This window comes from Amphiprion ocellaris, chromosome 7 (assembly GCF_022539595.1).
Source record: "Amphiprion ocellaris isolate individual 3 ecotype Okinawa chromosome 7, ASM2253959v1, whole genome shotgun sequence".
NCBI lineage: Eukaryota > Metazoa > Chordata > Actinopteri > Pomacentridae > Amphiprion > Amphiprion ocellaris.
The window spans coordinates 21,468,522-21,488,695 of NC_072772.1; the positions used below are offsets into that span (position 1 = coordinate 21,468,522).

The following is a 20,174-nucleotide window of genomic DNA, read 5'->3' on the forward strand; positions in this document are numbered from 1 at the left end:
TTTATATATACTGTACATCCAAAAATACAGTTTATTTGTTAAAGCTTTGCACGGACGCTAAGTGATACATGGAGGGAAAGCACAAGCCGGGTGAGAGCTACATACTGCATAAGGATATAATTTGCTGTAACCCGGCGGACAGCTTATGTGAATGCGATCATAGCAGCGGCCTATATCTAAACACAGCACTGTAAGCATGTGATGCGTACTAGTGCACAGTACCGCGGAGTGAAACATGACCTGGATTATAAGAAAAAAAGGCTACTAAATATTTCAGCACTTTGCTTTGGGACACATGACAACGAGATGATCACATCTAGCCACTGTACATAAATGCCACCCTGCTCTTCTGACAGTCACCAGGCCTTTGCTGTGTCATGTCTCCTCCACCTCCACCTCTTCCAACACGGTGCATCTGTTCATTTCTCAACCGATTTCCACAAATGGCTTGACTTGTGATTCCTGCCCTTCTGATCCATCTGGCAAGCTAATGTGGGAGGAGACATTTTATACAGTTCCACCTCTAGTTTTTGGCAAAAACATTTTTCAGAAGGTTGAAGGGCCCTGATTAGTTTAGATGCATCATTTCATCTCTCAGCAGCACACACTGTTAACCAGTAACGGGACGTGTTACAGGCACATGTAGGTTTTACCAGGATTACAAGGAGGAAGGACCTGAATGAAGATCAACGTTCTGTACATAAAAGCCTCACGTAATATAATTAGTCGGTCTATTCTACGCATCCTCAGTCTATTTGTACTTGAAACAACAGACAGTTATGGTCAAACACACGTCCTGTTGGGGATTGGCTTCTCAGGTGACAGTCAGCCGGGTTCAGCGGTCACTCTGTCAGTGTCTGAAGGCCGTGGCGGCTGCTCACAAATCAGAGTATCGAGTGGCCCGTTCTTATGGATTACATGCAGCACTGCAGCCTCTTAAGGCACACTCAGTCTTTTCTTGCCTTCTTCCACACAGGACACAGGAAAGGAAATACAAGCAGAGTGGGGCGCAGCAATCAGGTCAAGTGGTCTGACTGGTCGGTCAAGTCGTCCTCCTCCACTCTCATTGGCTCCACGGCTCCAGAGGAGTGCTGCGATTGGCTGGAGCAGGACAGGTGGGAGGAGCGGCTCTGCGTGTCGTCATCGTCCTCCGCCATCACCGCCCTCCTTCCCAGCCGCTGCACTCTCCTCACCACCTCCTTCTCCTCCTCCTCCTCCTCCTCCTCTTCCTCCTCCACTCGCCTCCCCCTCCTCCTCCCCCCTCCCTTCCTCTGCTCCCCCACCGTCCACATGCTCTCCTCCTCGTCCTCCCTCCCCTGCACCTCCCTGTCAAAGTCCAGCAGCTCTTCCATCATCTCCTCTATCTCCATCTCACCGTCCAGCTCCTCCTCCACCTCTGACCGGAGCTCGCCCATGCTCTCAGTCCGGTTGGTGTCGTCCGTCTCCTCCTCTTCTCCGAGTCCCCTCAGCCGTTCGGGAGGGTCGCTGGCCTGGCTCTCTCCAAACTCCAGTATGGTGGGCAGGTTGCCCTGCTTGGGGCAGCGTTTCCTCAGGCTGACCAGGAAGGGCTGCGGCAGGGAGAAGATGTCCACATTGTTGCCCAGGTCGATCCACGTCACGCTGGGAAAGCTTCCAGGATCCTTAGACAGAAAATATTCACATATCAACAAAATCAGCATCTTATGTCAGGGAAATGGCTGAGATCAACAAACAAACGAGATCGCTGTCGAGAGGATTTCCCCGGATATACCAGTGTTTGCACACAAATAAATTTCATCCACACGATATCAAACAATAATCCTCAGTGTTTCTGTCAGCCAGTGGGCCATAACTCTCTGTATAAGACTGTACTGAGGAACTAAAACCTATAATGTTTGCTGAGGGAGAAATGTTTGCAGGAACATCAGCTATAAGTAGAAAAAACACCACTATGACTCTGTGTTGTTGTTTCCTCATGCGCAAAATTTATGTCGTTTTTAGTCTATTATTAGATTTTGCCTAATTTTCACGGTTCTTTAGATGTGGTGGAAATAACAACAGATTAGCTCCAACTAGTTTGGTTCCTCAGTTCATTTCCTGTGCTTAAAAATATCAGGTGAAAAAAGACCAAGGGTGACTTTAATTTTGTCCAGAGTGTTGGCAGGTTTGAAAGGCACATTGTCTTTTAAAAAAATTACACCATTTATCAGAGCAAGGAAACTGTAAAAAAAGAAAAAAATCTTCAGATTTTCTACTTGCTAATGGCCCCTAAAGATTTAGGTCTTACTTGTAGTGCTGTCTAAAAATTAACAAAATTTAAGTTTATTACATCAAAACTGCTTAATTTTACATTTCTGGTGTAAAAATGTATCAAAAGTTATACAAACCAGCGTACATAAAAAGAAAAACAAATCTGTGTTCCTCAGTGCAAGTGAGAAGCCTTGAGCAACTCAGTAATGTTACAAAAGTTAAAGGATTTTTCGACTGAACTGCAGGCTGTGTTTTACACAGAACAGAGGAAAGGCTAGTATGGAAACAAACTACAAATACAAGTAATAGTTATAACATCTATAGTGTGAAGAGCCACCACAGGAGACATGTGAGCACTGAGAAATGATAGTCCATCCATCCATTATCTATACTCCACTTAATCCTCATTAGGGTCATGGACAAACTGACTTAGGGTGAAGACAGGAGACACACTGGACAGGTCACCAGTCTATCACAGGACTCCAGCCCCACATGACCCTAATGAGGATTAAGCGGTGTATAGATAATGGATGGATAATTTTGGACTGTCAGAGGCAGCTGGAGTACCCACACAAAACCCACACATGCACAGGGAGAACATGCAAACTCTAAGCAGAAAGATCCTGGGAATGCAGGGACATGAACCGGGGATCCTCCAGCCGCAAAGCAAAGGTGCTAACCACCAAGCCACTGTGCAGCCCCGAGAAATGGTACCGCTGAATCCATTTTTTAAATTCAATTTAAAAAACAAAAAAAACAAAAAAACAAATAATGCCTAAATTTGGCTTTTGTTGATTTATGACATAACTTTGTTACAGTAGGTATTGTGAGCTCTCTTCACTTCTTGTCATGGATGTGTTGTTTCCACAGAGGTGCAGGACTTTATATTGTAGTGCAAAATGAGCCAAAAGTGAGTAAAAATGTGACAAAAAATGTTCAGAAGCTGCTTGGAGTTCCAAGGATTAAAAGGGAATGCAGCAGGTTCTAACTCAGCTCCACTGTGGATCTGTCTCCTTTTGTGAGAGTGATTTCCAACATGTATAACATCTGGGCATCCAAAATCTCCTGAGTGGCATGAGTGAACAGCAAAGAAAATACTTCTAAACACAGATAACGAATCAAGCCAGAGTGATAACATGCTTTGCGACAGAAAGCATTCGCTACAGCATATTATGAATATTACACGAACATTTCAAAATACGTAAAGGCTATGAGTCGCTCTGACCTTCAGGGCATCAGTGAGCTCCTTAAGAACAGCTCTGGTCAGCCTGTTTCCGTTCAGTGCCAGAGTCTCCAGATGTGGGAGCGCAGCCAGCGTGGGCAGGAGCAGGAGGAAAGCCTCGTCTGTCAGCTCGGTGAAGCCCAGCTCCAAGCTGACCACAGTGGACGCGTGGCGCTGCAGGTGTGCACACAGACGCTCCATGTCCCGAGCCGTCAGAGGGATGCCGGAAAGATCCAAGGCCCCGCTGGACGGAGGGGCCGACAGCACTGCCTTCAGACTGGAGACAGACACAAGACAGACAGATGACAGCCTGCTTGCTTTGGTTGTTTTGTATTACTTTATATACCTGATAAAGGTTTTCAGTTTCAGTTTGCCCATAATTCACTTCACCGTTCATCTATTTACCAATAAATGTCAAGACTTTATTGTCTCAAACTGTCTGAATATTGAATTGCTGTGCTGCACTAATCCTTTTAGTGATGACTCATTCCATACCAACAGATGCTCATATTAATCCTATACAATAGCATCACACACACTGCAACATTAACCACCTCCACTAATCACATAAAACCTGCAACCTCACACTCTTCAAAGTGACAGCGTGGCGATGTGGGGATGTTTCCATATCTATGTTTGCATCCTGCTGGCTGTAATTTATTCACAGTGAAGAACTCAGCACACACTGCACTGAACAATGGGTTGTTTGACTGCCTGTAATGAACTTCAGCCTTTCCTTGTTTTTATGCCTGTTCTGGTTAATGCACCCAGTTTTTAGCTGATCCTCCAAGTGTTGCACTCTGACCCAGTATAGAATTCAAGCTGGCAGACTCCTACAATGTGGATATCCACTCTATAAGGCTCTTTGTTGTCAAGAATTTCTGGTGCTGGTTGTTCATGCTGTGATGTGCAACTCAGTGGATTTAAATGTGAGGAAACATCAGGTCACAGATGCTGTTACACTTAGAACTATACCCCCAGTCAGTGACAAAGACGATGTATTCAGTGCTCAGCTGGACTTAGAATTGTCCATCCTGGTGCTGTTGCTGGTCCAACTGGTGCATCTGTATGTGGTCATGGTGTAAACCACTAGAATAAGTGCATTGTTTGGTCATAATGATGAGAAGCTTTGTAGGTTAAAGGAATGTTCAACGTATCGTAACGATCAATTTACACCCAAAGCAAGAACCCAAAGGTAAAGAAATCAAAATGAAACTGAGAGACAATTATCCATGTAAACAACAAAAAAAGCAAATGATAAAAGTTTCAATCCCTTTTTTTCTTTTGTTTGTTTTAGTGGTGGAAACTGAACTGCTAAAGCGTTACACTGACCAGCAGATATACCTCCAGTATCTGACAGCACAAACAGAGGGAATAAAATGTCCAGCATGCGCTGTACCTCAGACACTAATGGAAACTACAGAAAGAGTAGCTGCAGCTAAATGGACCTCTGGGGACACACACAAACATGCAGAGACACTAAGGGGATTTAGGGCTTAAGAAACTGAAGTTTGGGGAATAAAAAATGGCCCTGGAGCAGCAAAACACTTAAAGCTATACTCTCCAACTGCATGGTCAGAGTTAAAAATAAACCCTAAGGGGTGACTGGATTTGGGAGAGAATTATGTGAGCTGAACACAAAGGGCTCATCTGGGGTCTGGTTCATAAAGAAAGAAAACTGTTCAATTTTTACGGCTTAAAAATTGAAAACAATATTTGTAATGCACACTAGAGATGAGAGTTCATGCCAGTTATCACCCACAAATAACATGAATGTAAAGTTCAGGGACACACACAAAGTAGGATACTTAGGATTAGTCTGCTGGCGGTAAATCTGTTCCTCTGTGACTAGACATCTGCAGAACATCAGCTGCAGTGGAGACCTTGAGCTCTGATCAGCACAAAGCTGGACAGAGGCTTATAGAGAAACAAGTGGCTGCTGTGCAGACTGTGAGATTCAACTATTATTATCAGTTAACAGCTGAATATATTTATCCACTCACATACCAGAGGGACTAAAAAAGAATCTAGGCCAGAGCAGCCCAAAGCAAAGTAGTGAGTGGTTCAATTTTAGCCCTTTAAAAATGTTTTACTCACTCTCTCAAGGGCTGTAGACAGTCTCTTGTCACTGGGGAGTATTTTTGGTTTGATTTAGCTGCTGTCCATCTAACAATGTCAGCTAAGACGGTGATGAGATGAGGGTGCTGATCTTTGCTGCTGGGCATTATCTTTGTGTAGATGTTGAGAATTAGGCTACATTTTACGCCTCGCCTGAACCCTGAAACACCGGTTTACTGTGTGTGTACGACTGATGCGGAATTCAAAAGGGGACAGCAGATATGCATGTAGTATTTTTCAGATATGTACACTACCGGTCAAAAGTTTGGACACACCTTCTCATTTAATGGTTTCTCTTTATTTTCATGAATATTTACATTGTAGATTCTCACTGAAGGCATCAGAACTATGAATGAACAGATATGAAATTATGTAGTAAACAAAAAAGTGTGAAATAACTCAAAACATGTTTTATATTTTAGATTCTTCAAAACAGCCACCCTTTGCTTTCATTACTGCTCTACCCACACGTGGCATTCTCTGGATGAGCTTCATGAGGAAGAATTAAATGAGAAAGTGTGTCCAAACTTTTGACTGGTAGTGTCTGTGTTAGTCTACTGCAGACTGTCTCACTAACCCTCAGATCAAACAGAAAAACACATGGGTTATGTGAAGGTTCCTCAATGACTGTGACTTTGCACTTTTACAGGATGTAGCAACTAGGTACAGATCAGCCTGTAGCACCGTGTCAATCTGAGTATTCTTGAGGTGTGTCAACCATAAAGGGCCAGCATGGCACAGGATTTCTGGAGAATTTAGATCTTCCTTCCGAGTTTGGGTTCCATCGACATGAATGGACGGATCAAAGCATGTCTGTAGAAATCATCAATCCATCATTTACACACCACTTGATCCTCATTAGGGTCATGGGGGGATGGAGTCTATCCCAGCTGACTAAGGGTGAAGGCAGGAGACATCTGGACAGGTCACCAGTCTATCTCAGGGATACATACAGAGACAAACAATCACACTCACACCTACAGACATTTTAGAGTCACCAGCTAACCTCAGCATGTTTCTCATGGACTGTAGGAGGATGCACATGGAGAACATGCAAACTCTATACAGAAAGATCTCAGGAAGGCAGGTATGCAAGCTGGGGATCTTCTAGCTGCAAGGTGAAAGTTGTAACCAAGCCACTGTGCAGCCCATGTACAAATCACAGCATCTCCAAAGACCAATGGCAGCTACTTCCAATACAACTGTTTAAATGATGAATAATGAAAGTGTGGATAGCCAAGAATCTCCTCATACAGCCTCTCTTCATAACAGGAATTAGCTTTAAGCACCATTTGTTTTTCTGGCATGTGTGTAGTCGGCGTGTTTGCAGTGTGGACGGTCCACACAGTCTCACATCTTGGGCTGCATGTGGATGCATGCAGAGGAGTCCACACAGACCCTTTCTGACTTTGCTAGATGATGAAATTCACACTAAAAGTACCCAGCATGAATTGGTCTCAACACCTCCTCTGGTATATGAAGACACAGCAATGTCTCCTCTTTCTCTGCATCTCAAGCTTTTCCTCAGAAAAGGGCATAACCCACATAGAAACTGCTGGTTCCTAAGAGGTCGTATCTCCAGGCTGAGTCATGAGAATGTTGTTTAACGTCAGCTATACCTGTGTTGTATGTGTTGTGCTATAGACGATTAAAAATTGAAGGGCCTCTTTAGTCATTCATACATCCATTAAACCTATATTTGAACTCTGGATACATTGAGGTATGGAGGCCAAATGATAAGAATGAGAATGTTAATAAAAATCTAAATTAGTATAATAAAAGACAACATTAAGAATAATTAGAGCAAGTCAAATGTTAATGAGTCAACAAAAGAGGAGCAGCTGGAAGCTGAATAAGACTAAATTTGAAATGTAAATTTCCCCCAGGATAAAAAGAAATCAACCTTTAGACGGTTTCTCTTGATTATCCAGCTGTTGCCAAACCCCTCAGTCCAACATCCTGTCCAAGTAAATTTTGTTTCAATTCAATAAAGCCTGCATGTTAACTCCTCCTCTAGTTATTTGATTTAGAGATGTTTTAAGCACTACAAGATTTATGTGTTTTAGTGTCGATACAGTGGGCCTATTAAAAGAAAATGGAGTCTTACTTAGGTCTGAAACTAATTTCATCATCACTTTATTTGGTAGAAAATATCTCTTCTGCACCAAGATAAGATTTTTTGAAAGGAGCAGTTTAGGAGGCTACAATTAGAAAGTGTTTTTTTTTTTTTTTTGAAAAGTGAGTTCAATCATTGTCCTTCCTACAACAACAAGCTCACACTGAAGGGACATAAGATGTGAATCATCTTAGTATATGTACTCTACCGTTCAAAAGTTTGGGGTCATTTAGAAATGTCCTCATTTTTGAAAGAAAATCATTAAAAAAAAAAAAAAGAAAATAACATTAAATGAATCACCACCCCTTCGTGACATGAATCAGGAGGAGCACAAGCTGGTAAGGGGGAGATGAAGAGCGGTGAGGGTGGAGAATATCTGTTAAATACAGAGGAAAACACTTGCCAGCAGACAGAGGAGTCACTCTAAACACAGCATGTATCTGTCAGAGCTATCAGGGTTTACTGTGCTACTAGCTATTGACAAAATCATCCAGAAAACTTAACATGGCTGCTCTGCTGTATATTAAGTAGATTCGTTCTATTCACCAGCCTGTTCATTAATTTAGCATGGCATTAAGACTAACCATGCTGCATTTCTAACGGCCATGTGATTGAAGTCAGCACATACGCCGTTTTTACCACTTGAACAGAGTGGGGTGTCTGGTGTATGTGCCACTTAAAACCCCTTTAAATGGTGTGTAGACTCCACCTACTACTGCCTGAACTGGTTAGCAGGTTTCACTCCATAATTCATTCATTAAAGTTACAATAAATGAGAACAATGAGACTCTTAAACAAACACACAGACCTTTAACCTGAATCTGTAACATCAAAACTCATAACGCACAATGGTCGCCATTTATTTGCCAAAATCTGTGGAGCTCCGGTTTATCCACTAGTCACATAATGGGTTTGCTGTTTTATAACTGTGTGATGGTTTTACCTCATTCTGAAAACTGTCCATTAGACTTTAACAAACAAAATGAAACCATTAAGAAAGAGCTGCTGACAGTATGTCATATCCTCTAATAAACACAGTGCAGCTGCTTTCCTCAGCCTCCGGCCTGGACGTGACAGACCACATGTCAGCAGTCTGGACAGCTCTCATCTGGTTTCTGCCTCTTCCACATCACTTCTGGGTTTGTCTATTATGGACACTCCTCCCTGTGAAGGGACTGAAAACTATGCAGTGGAGGATCTCAGGGGGATTCAACATGTTGCTGGAATTTCTTTTGGGATCACTTTATCTGCAGTTGTGACGAAACATTAGTTTTTTTCTGAAGCACTTTATGGTCAGGGCAGGAGGTCGGGAAAAAGAAGTCTAGAAACAATAAATATAAAATGGATGTTTAGTAAAAGTAAAATAAGTCCAGTAATTTATGGCAACCTGCTGTAAAACATACTATGTAATCTCCAGAGGGTAGATATGTTGAAAAAAACAAAAGAACAATAAAAATCTTGAAATGAATCTGAACTTTGATGCTCGTAGATAGGCTATATTGTATTGATAGCGGTGCTTTGGCCAAACTTTTCCCTGCTATAGCAGTGAAACATTGGAACTTTACACACAGTTTCAAAGGCTCATAGGGAGAAACTGGCCACAAAATTAAATTCAGACTTAACCTGAGTCAGCAGGTTTCATTTTCGACTTTGAAATGTTAAACTTTAGGGCTCATATGGGGAACGCCACGAACTCTGCTCTGTATCATCTCAAAAACATGATGTAACTGTAGCCATTTCTCTTTCTGACACAGGAAACCTAATGTTTGATTTTATAGCAGGCCAGACTGTTGTATTTCTGTCCTATCTGGTGAACACATTGATTCAGAACTCAGTGTTCAAATATCCTATTATCAGCTTGTTTGTCACCTGTAAATCACAAGCACTAAGCTGTACAAAGGTGCAACGAAAGTGAAGTTTTATTGACTGATTGCTCTATTCGAGCCATTTATAGACAATAAGACAAACACTGACCACCTGTAGCTACTTGCACAGTATGTAGATGGAGGGTTTCATAAGGAGTCTGTCGTGATCTAACAATCTGTTTCCATCCGTTTCTTCCAATACCTTGTATTTACTTATAAAGTCATTTCTTGCATGTACATGCAAATGAAGTGGGGGAAAAAAGCACCTTGAGGCTGATGAGGCTGCTCCTCACTGTCTGGGTAAGTGGTTACAAACCACTTCCCACACTCTACGCAGCAGCCCATTCCTTCTTCCTGAGTGTAAGTGTGCTAATTAGTTAACACAGCCGGTGCAGCGATGCCCTCGGCTCTCCATTACACGTGGTTGGAGACCACTGATCTAATCGTTACAGTCCATATTCTCCTCCCATGCTCGGCTGCTCCTCCCCTCTCCCAGCTCAGCTTCTTCTGTCTGGACAAAGTGTTTCCCTGCACTCAACAGGAAACAGACACACAGTTGGCTTTAAATCATTCCAGACAAGTAAAATTATACACATCTCAACCTGAGGACCATCTGCAGTCTCTGCCTTTTGTCTGTTGTCCTCAGCATGAAGAAATGTATCTGGACTGCTTTCCCATGGTTCCCCAGTCCTCCCTCTGTCACCAGCCAGCAGAGCTTCCAGCACCACTCTGCCCTGCTCACTTTAAAGCAATAAACAAAATAAGCTGGACTTCTAGCGAGCAAATAAAAAGCATATGAGAGGCTGAGAGAGCTCATGATGTGTTTGGCGTCCGACCAGAATCCCACGCTTCCTATTGAGGTCCTCCACCCCTGTCTGGACAGCAACCAGAGAGAGGTCGGGAGCGATGGCTGGAACTGTCACTGCAGGGATATTCCTTTAGAAACTGTGACTTTTTACACTCAATCACATGATATACCGTCAAAACCACACTGGTACAAGAAATTCAAAGTAAAGTGTTGAGAGTATTTTAGGTAAAACTGCAGAACTACACTACCAGTCAAAAGTTTGGACATACCTTCTCATTCAATGGTTTTTATTTAATTATTTTATACATTCTAGATTAATAATGAAGACATCAAAACTATAAAAGAATACATATGGAATTATGTTGTAAACAAAAAAGTGTTAATCTTCAGTATTATTTTACAATGTAGAAAATAATACAAATAAATAAAAAGCATCGAATGAGAAGGTGTGTCCAAACTTTTGACTGGTTGTGTACAACTAGTATAACATAATGTATCAAAAGTAAAGGTACTCATATTATGCAAACACTGAAAACACAATAATGTTTACTGCATCCGTGTGTCTGCGAGGGTCCATGTGACATACATTTTGTTTATCCAAGTAGAGCAGACCCCTCGGCACATTGTTGCTTAAAACTAAACGGCCAATTCATGCTTTCCATGCCACTGTGTACAGATGAACCCCAACTCTGAAAGTGGACTGAGCATACTGATCTGGTCATACTTCAACAGGTCCATACCAGTCTAAACAGGCAACTTCAGGATGGAACCAAAGATCTAAAATTTTGATTCATCAGTCCATAATAGCTTCTTCCAATCTTCAGTAGTCCATTGGTGGTGTTTCATGGACCAGGGAGGCCTCTTTTTCTTATTCTGACGTCTTAGCAATGACTCTCTTGCTACAACTCTAAGTCTTCTCCTCACAGTTGAAACTGAGACTTCTTACTACGACCACTATTAAACCGTGATTGAAGCTGTTGTCCTGTGAGCTTCTATCACCAAGCTGTTGACTCTCAGAAACTTGTCTTCTGATTCTGTTGTGGCTTTGGGTCTTCCAGACCTCCTCCTGACAGTTTCCTCCAGTTTCTGAGCCTTTTGATGGTGAAGAAAACTGGATTCACTGACATCTTGACTTTCTTCACAATTACTCTGTAGGAAAGACCTACATTTTTAAGTGTTATGATGGTCTGTCTCTCTTCTATTGTTAATTGTCTTTTCCTCACTATTTTTATATCAACACACTACTTTCTGCAGTACAATGCTGTTCAAGTTATGCTCTGGAGGGTATGGTGCCATGGTGTGTTCCAACACTACTTTTATGCAGACAGAGGGAGTTGTAAGTAATCTAGAAAAGTTGGGACACCTGTAGATTTGGTAGCACCAGCTTTCAAGGCTTGATCAACCTCCATTGCTGCAGAACAGCTTAAAGTTGTTAATCCATTTCTGGTTCCCTGAAAAAGGCCTTTTTATATAATTCTGAAATGTACATTATTTTTCACTTTTGGGTAACTTTACCTTTTTTTTTTAACCTCTGGCAGTTCACCACTTACCTTTGTATCATTTCAAGATATTCACTGGACTTGAACTACTTGAATTTCAATGAAAAAAATGGAAAAATGGGGCATTCTAAAACTTTTGACTGGTTGTGTATATTATTATAATGAGAGCAAAGTTGGATGAAAATTTTCCAGAAATCTATTTGTAACCCAGCAGGCCCAGTGCTCCCAGGCTGATAGTCTGGTGTCCTGTCGTACTTCTGATTATCACATTCACATAATAATATCTTGTGAGTCACAAGCTACTCCTCCACTTTTCCCCAGAAATGTAGTCAGTATAAAGATACAGGGACGTCGTCACTGCCTGAATTTCATTTTGCATATCGGCAAATGCCACTTTCGTCTTGGCTCGTTTTCAGCACATCACCATGGGGCTTAAACTGTATTTCACCTTCATCCCTGCATCATCCTCTCTGTATCCCTGTCTGTCTGACTGCATCTCAGTATGATCTATCCAGCCATATATTTTTCAACAAATCTACGTCATACAGACTCATTTCTCTGCTTCATCCCTTCCTCTGAAAGATCTGAAACCACCCACTTGTTTCCTGAAAAAGATGCAAAAGGTGAATCCTCTTCAGATATGAGATGTAAATAAGGCAGGGAGGCAGATTATGGAGCGATTTATTTACTCGAATCTGGTCTGAATGCAGCTTGAGATTCTGTCCCTAGCCCTCCTCTACCGGTGTGCATGAGTTTCTGTCGACCTCAGAGATCATTTATCACCCAGTCAGCTGGTGCATGTGCCTCCTCTTCCATCTTCTCTTCTGCCTGTGACAGAGAAGGTGAGAAAGAAAAACCTTTGCCTCCTCTGCAACAAGGTTTACAGAGGAAGCATAGAGGTTGATGGTGGTTTGATTTATGTCTGATTAATGTTGCCTCACAACACAGCAGAGGAGTCTTTCACTTGTGCTGCACGAAACACCAAGTCTGAATGAGCAGTTGTGACATATTTCCAGAGACATCACTGACTGCCCTACAATCTTCTTGCTCTGTGGTTTAATCCAATCATGTGCCATCTGGAGCTGCATTTATGCAGAGTCACATTCCGAGCAATCACTACAGCATCTGATTACACTGATGAGGCCAATTTCAACCAGAGGGGAGGAGCTAGGGAAATCAGCCGCTGGAGTGTTCATGTGGAAGAAAATCAGGCAAACATGCTGTTCTCTCTCCACGACTCAGGCTGGACTTCACTTACCCAGCTGCTGCATTGTCCTCTGATCAAACATCCTGTCTTTTGTTCCGTCTTGACTGGGTGACCCACATGAGTGTCTCCCTGCTGTACTTTCTCGAGTGGCTGAATCACAGAAATTCAAGTGACTCATGTGAAGCTTAGTTTAGTTGTTTTGGATCCTTTCACTATTCAGATGGTTTGTTTATAAAAATAGCAACAAGACCTCTAACCTGAATGACTATCTAGGTCAGTCTCGCTACCCCTTAAATACAACCATTCTGAGTGTTTCCTGAATTAGCGCCTGTAATTTGAACAGATACTCTGCCCTTGTTTGGTTAGATTTAGGAGAAAGTCAGGGTGTGGGTTTAAAAGGCTGCATGTCATGGTTACAATAATAAACCTCTGGCTGAGGATGAACAGTGGCCTCTTTTGTTAAAAAGTCCAATGTTTTGCCAACCCATCCATCTACCCCGACCTCCTTTATTCCTCCTTCACTCTTGTTATATTACTATGGCCACTACTGGGCTCTGTCACAATGAAATATAGATAACTAGAGACTGTTATAAGGTACTTTTAGAGACAACACAAGGCTGAGGACAGTAATTTAATGGCTGACTGGCAGCATAATCAGCAACTCTTTTCCAGTTTCCTACTTTTCTCCTTCATATATTGATACTGACATAATCAGTAAGTCACCACTTTAATCATTTTCTCAGTTCAGCAATGCATTGTTCAGTCTTAGGAATATTGTAAAGAACACAGTTTTAATAATGTCTTTTAGGAAAACCATAATGATATTCATTTTAGTGTCATATGTCACAAAGAAAATCTTGTAAATAGTCACATAAGACAAGCTGGAAGCACTAAAGTTTAGCATTTTTGCTTAAAAATGCTTATCGTAACTAATTATTGAGAAAAAGTGTAAACTTTGTCTCCAAAAAAAGTATGCTCCTATTCAACTAAACTATAATTTCGGTTTGTTCGGAGGGAAATGTATTTTCTCACATTTGTTACATTTGTTTATGATTCATTATCTGTCTAATGAACAAGTCTTTTTGATTTAATTTTTTGCTTTACTGTTGCTACTTTCCAACCAACCAGTTGTATATCAAATGACACAGATTTAGATACTCAAACTAATATTTACCCTAAAAGGAAATGAAAAGAAAGTGTTTTTATATCAATAAGGCTATAAAAGCGAAGTCTAAAACTAATGGTCCCATACAGGACAACAAACAGGGGAAGGTCCTACCAAGACTCTGTGGCTCATTGAACGTTGAAAAGCTTCCTACTACATCATACTGTTATCTTACCAGGAGAAAATATGTTATATACATTAGATTAGAAAGCAGTTTAGTCATCTTTTAAAAAGGATTGCCAGAGTTGCCAAATAGTGATGGTTCGACTTTACAAAATATTCTATAAAGATAATACTACAAGGTTTCCCCAAAGTCTGGATACTTAGGAAATGTAATTAACTACATTTTTTTTGCATCCACAGATTAAATATGGATTTGTCGAAAGAAGAAAGAGTCGAACTGGTACTTCTCAGTGGACACGAAAGATGGACATATGGAAAGATAGCAGATGAATTTAATGGATGTCATCCAAGGAGGATTCCACTTGGCTTTTCCACGGTGGTGAAGGTGGTTAAAAAGTTTAAAGAAAGTAGTGTCATGGACAAACCCTGTTCTAGACGACCAAATGTATCAGCAGAAACTAAAGAACTGGTCATGACTAAAATTCATGCTAGCCTCAAAAAAATCATTTCCCTAATCCTAACTCTCAATATGTCCATCCTTCAGTACCAGTTCAACTCTTTCTTTTTTGACAAAGCCAGATTTCCTGACATTATCACACAAACTGCAGATATTATCTTTCAGCTTCACGATGTGCAGAAGAAGCAGATGGCCTCCACTCAGTAACACATCTACAAAATACACTGAGATCAAGTGAGAGCTGCTGTGTACAAAGAGTCTTTCTCCGTGTCAGGCAGCAGTAGGGCTCAGCGGGCAATACCATTATTCACACAGCTACAAGGGGTCACTGGTCCACTGGGAATAAACATGAGTCACAAACAGATGACGGTGTTGTTGTGTGGAGGAGGCCGAGCTGGAGATGGAAACGGCAAAGTATTAGTCCTACTTCTTCTGATTCAGATACACTTGAGCATTCATATTCAGACATGCCAATGCATGTGAAGTATGAAGGGTGAGGCTCTGTGTCACCATACAGCAGTGGGCTTTACATCATAGGCACAGACAGCAAAGGTTACATTTGAATTTCTTTGCGTCACCACAAGGCTTCATATGACTGGGCTGCATAATGAAAGAAAGTACTAGATACAAGTGGACAGTCCACAGCTTTTGCTATTTTTGAGTGTTTTGAAGCGAGAGAGAAGCACTGACAGTGAAGACAGGTGCTCCGTTACACCATCTGGACCCACAAATTCAAAAAGGCACAGTTTCTTCTAAGCCCTCTGAGAGCAGATCATTAAAATTTATCAGAAGCCTAATCCACCTGAATCACCTTTCCTACTGAATCTTGTGCCGTCTCCTGCTCTCATAGCACCGCCAGCGGGTCTGTCATAATCTCATATATTTTTAGAAATGGGTGTTTCATTGTTTCCTCCATTCTCCTTTGGGTGCTGTGAACACACAGAGTCATTGTAAAGCCGGCAGCAGCCTCTGGGTTACTATGCTGCTCAGTGAGGACAGGCACAAGTGTACAATTTAGGACCTGGTATGGAGGGCAGAGTGGATGAGTCAGAGGATGAGAAAAAAAACGATTAGGATTAAAGCGGAGGAAGAATATGAATCCAAGAGCTTTTGAAGTGCTGAGATTAATTCTGAAGCTTCATTATATCCTAATTGTAAGTCATAGCCTGTATTAAAATTTCAGGACGGACGTTAACGTCCCCATTCTGGCTAACAGTTGGAAGGAGACAGCTCAAATACAAAACAGACTGAACAGACTTTAAGAGGAACTCAAGGAATGAGTTCCAATTCAAACTGAGGATAAAAAATAATTCAGCTGTGTTGTTTATGCACAGCAATACAGGTCTGTTTACCTTGTGGATACCAGTGAAAAAATGCTGCACTGTCAGCATACTAAACATCGCATATTTACTGTAGTCTGCACAGGGAAACACAAGGGCAAGAGGAAGACAACAGGTGTAACAGAGAAAGACAAGAAGGAAGCCAGGCCTGTAGTCCTGCTTGAAGAACAAACAAAACTCTAAAACTGTCTTGCTGTACTTTTCAAATGCCCACTGCTGACATTTGAAACAGAAAAACTGACATGATGTCTAGAGTCTAGATATGTGCAGTGCAACACTGGGGTTTGACATTAGAAATGTTCCAGTTATCTCAACATTACCAGGAAACCGAAAGAGCAATGGCTATTATGGATTTAAAATGCCTTAATTACAACAAATTAAACAAAGAAATACAGTGAAATACGATACATATTTGCATGCATTTAGCTTTTTATCTTAGACTTTTCTGCATTATATTATATTATATTATATTATATTATATTATATTATATTATATTATATTATATTATATTATATTATATTATATTACATTATATTATACTGAGATCACATAAAGCAAAGTAAATCCGGTGAACATTACTAACTAAACAGTAGACGGGCAAAGTTAGCAACTAGCAGGTGAACATAGTGCAGCATTTAGCAGCTTATGGTGGATCCATGGTTCTGTATTGGTGTTGGTCTATGCAGGTCTTCACATATGCAGACTGAAGGATTATAACAAGCCAACAGTGCATTGCCCCTTTGCAGTGACGGTACATGGAGGTCGATTGCTGAATGGTTGAAAAGACTGAGTATATAAAAAATAGACATGAAGAGCTAAAGCTGAAGTGACTTAAACCTGCAAGTCTGATTGTATAGGCATCTTTTAGAAAATGACTTTACATCTCACTTGATTTATTACCTCAGTAAAGATTTTCCCGATATATTTACAGTCTCAATCACTAGGTTCAAGTCTCTTTCAGAACAGCGTGATGTTCATTATGTAAATTATGCTCCGTTTTAGAGGAAAACAGACAACAAAGCAGAGTATGCTTTAGGGCGGGGCCATCTTGTGATTGACAGGTTGCTACAGTATGGGTGTGCGTAGTGTTCTTGCATTCTCAGTCTGATCTCACTTTCAAAACATCAAGATAAATTCCAAGCTTGAGAATTTACAACAGTAGTCTACACACTACTGGGCGGTCATGGTTGCTACATCTATGTTTTACAGACAGTCTGTGGTTAAAAAGTTCTAGCAGAAAAAGTTACGAGTACTTTCAGTATTATGAACAATGTGTACTGGTGGTGACTCTGACACAACAGGTTGATCCATTCGTTTTTATCACTTGGTTTCACTCCATTGTCCTGCACTATGATTCTGTCTTTCTTGCAGCAGAGAAATTTTCACTAGAACCAACAACAGCACAAACACGAACAGGAGCAGGCTTAATATTTTCTACAGATTTTTGACACAGTTACAACAGGTAGATGTAGAAAGCTCTGCTTAGCACCAACACAGTACTGCGCTGGAGATATTTCCCCCAGGAGTTGGTGGTAACCCTAGTTTCATCTGCTCTGCATTACAAGTAGGTCTTCATAAAGCTGCCTCCCCGAGCTTTCACCACAACATCACCCTTCCTCTACAGTCAGAGCCTTCATCAACAGCTGACTAGTGTATAAAATTTTGGTCACAAAAGCTCCAGTGATTGAGTGTGAAAAGATACAAGCTGGAAAATCGATGGCTTCCCACAGGCAGGAAAATGGGTTAGGAACAAGCAATAACTGGTTGCTTCACACTCTGACAGCGTTTCTGTCCAATCATGCAGGTATTATCATCTCCAGGAAATCAGAATATCAAATGTTTACTACGTATTTCGCAGTGATTGAACCCTGTATTCATTTTCACTGCTAATTCTTCATCTCTCTCCCTCCCACACAGACACCAACATTTAAAGGTATATGAGAGTTTTATGTATTATTTTCTGTCTGATTTCCCTGCTGGTGTATGAAATCACAGGAGTGCCACAATAAAATATAAATAAATAAATAAGGAAATAAATATGTAAATATAGAGAGAAACAAATAAATGTGGAAATAAATGTGGAAATATAAAGAGAAATAAATAAATAAATGTGGAAATATAAAGAGAAATAAATAAATAAATGTGGAAATATAAAGAGAAATAAATAAATAAATGTGGAAATATAAAGAGAAATAAATGAATAAATAAATGTGGAAATATAAAGAGAAATAAATAAATACATGTGGAAATATAAAGAGAAATAAATAAATACATAAAAAGGAAAATTTCGTCTTTGCTTTTCCCTTTTCTCTTTTTTTTTCGATTTTGTCATTGTCTTTTCCGTTTTGCATTTGCCTTTTCCTTTTGGCACTCCTCAGTCCACCAAGTAAAAACAAAGACAATAGACTCTGCTTTCACTTGGTGGACTGAGCTGTCAATCAAATGGCTCTGGGCGGGGCTTTCTGTCCAGGGTGGGTAGTCGTACCTGATCACAGGATTCCTGCCTGACGGCAGCTTCAAGCAAGGCTGAAGTCAAGTGATGGCACCGTGGCGCTTCGGCTGATTCTACCAGCAGACACTGAAAGGGCTCTGATAGTTCGGTAAGTTAATGTTTATTTTCTTATTGGTGCCGTTTTTAATGCACTTCATATACACCTGTAGTGTCAGATATAGTTTGTACCGTGCATTCCAGATGTCGATGGAGTTTATTTGTGTGTGGGTTGACCAGAGAAGAGAGTTAGCATCCAGTAAATATTAGCTTTAATGTGAATTAATGATGCTAACCGAGCTAGCTGCTCAGTAGTAGCCTGATTAAAGCTAACGTAGCATTAAGCCAACGTAGCATTAAGCTAACGATGTTTGTGTTGTGTTTCATGTAAACAGCTGACGTGTGTTGTGTCAGTGTAATGTGGTACATTTAGTTAATAAAACTGTTCATGGAGACGCTGGTTCACATTAATGTAACGTTTAGAAAACATAAATGTGATTAAAACAGTGAGGTTAAGGTTCTGTGTTGTCAGTAGTCCTGAATATCTGCTGAGTCTCTGAAGTTAAACTGGAGAAAACAGTAAATCTGCTGTCTAGTCGTTAACATTGTTTAATGACTGATTCACATGTTGTAGTACGTATTCCTGCAGTGTAGATTGGAAAAATAAACTCCCAGAATATGATCAAAGTAATGATGAACCTCTGATGTTGATGCTGATACTGTGACGTCTCTCTTCATCTCAGATGTCTCATGTTCACTGTGAGGATCTTCTGAGTGAAGCCAACAGAAGGAAAACCTCATCTGGTTGTGAAGAAGGAGACTGAATAGACGACATCCTCAGTGAACCACTTCCTGTTTAACTTTCAGTTACAGAAGGACAGACCAACTCTCAGCAGTTTATTATTCTCTGTTCTTAGTATTCACAGGTTCTATTTATCACCTTTAACTGCATCTCTGCTGTTGGAGCAGAAATACAATATAAAAAGTCCATGTTATTTATAGCAAATAAATTAAAACATCAACACATTCAGGGCAGGAGCTACATTATTACCTTTATTGCACATTTAAAAACTACATTACTTAACAATTGTGAACTGTAAAGCTGTGTAAACACATGAAATAAATGGATGAAATAAACAACGTGTTGCTGACAGTGAAGTGTAAATACTGAACAGTCACAAGACAAGTTGTATTATGAAGAGAGGAGCTGAATCTGCAGCATTATTGTTATTACTGGAAGGATGAGGAGGACATCAGTGCTGCTCTTCCTCACAATGATGAAGGAGAAAAGACTCTTCAGACAACCACAGCTGGATGTTCATGTTCTCTGGAGCTCTCAGTCCATATCAGACTAGATGTTCCCAACGATCCAGACCAAAGCTGGAAGGAAAAGACACTAACAGTGAGGAAAAGATCTACAAGGTTCTTTCAGTCCAACTGCTGGAACATTAAATCTAATAACTGTAGTGTTAATCATTACTTTGATCATATTCTGGGAGTTTATTTTTCCAGTCTACACTGCAGGAATACGTACTA

The 20,174-nt window shown here is 40.7% G+C and overlaps 1 protein-coding gene across 2 annotated transcripts in view; it reads right to left on the minus strand.

The window, feature by feature from the left end:
* Window positions 1-20,174, minus strand: part of lrrc75a (leucine rich repeat containing 75A) — a 74,913-nt gene continuing 54,739 nt past the window's right edge. For both annotated transcript variants that reach the window (XM_023261388.3, XM_055012392.1), the window contains exons 4-5: window positions 3,455-3,728; window positions 1-1,640 (exon numbers count right to left, since the gene is read on the minus strand). In XM_023261388.3, coding sequence (XP_023117156.2) covers window positions 1,017-1,640; window positions 3,455-3,728 — 898 coding nt within the window. In that variant the 3' untranslated portion in view covers window positions 1-1,016. The remainder of the gene's footprint in view (window positions 1,641-3,454; window positions 3,729-20,174) is intronic.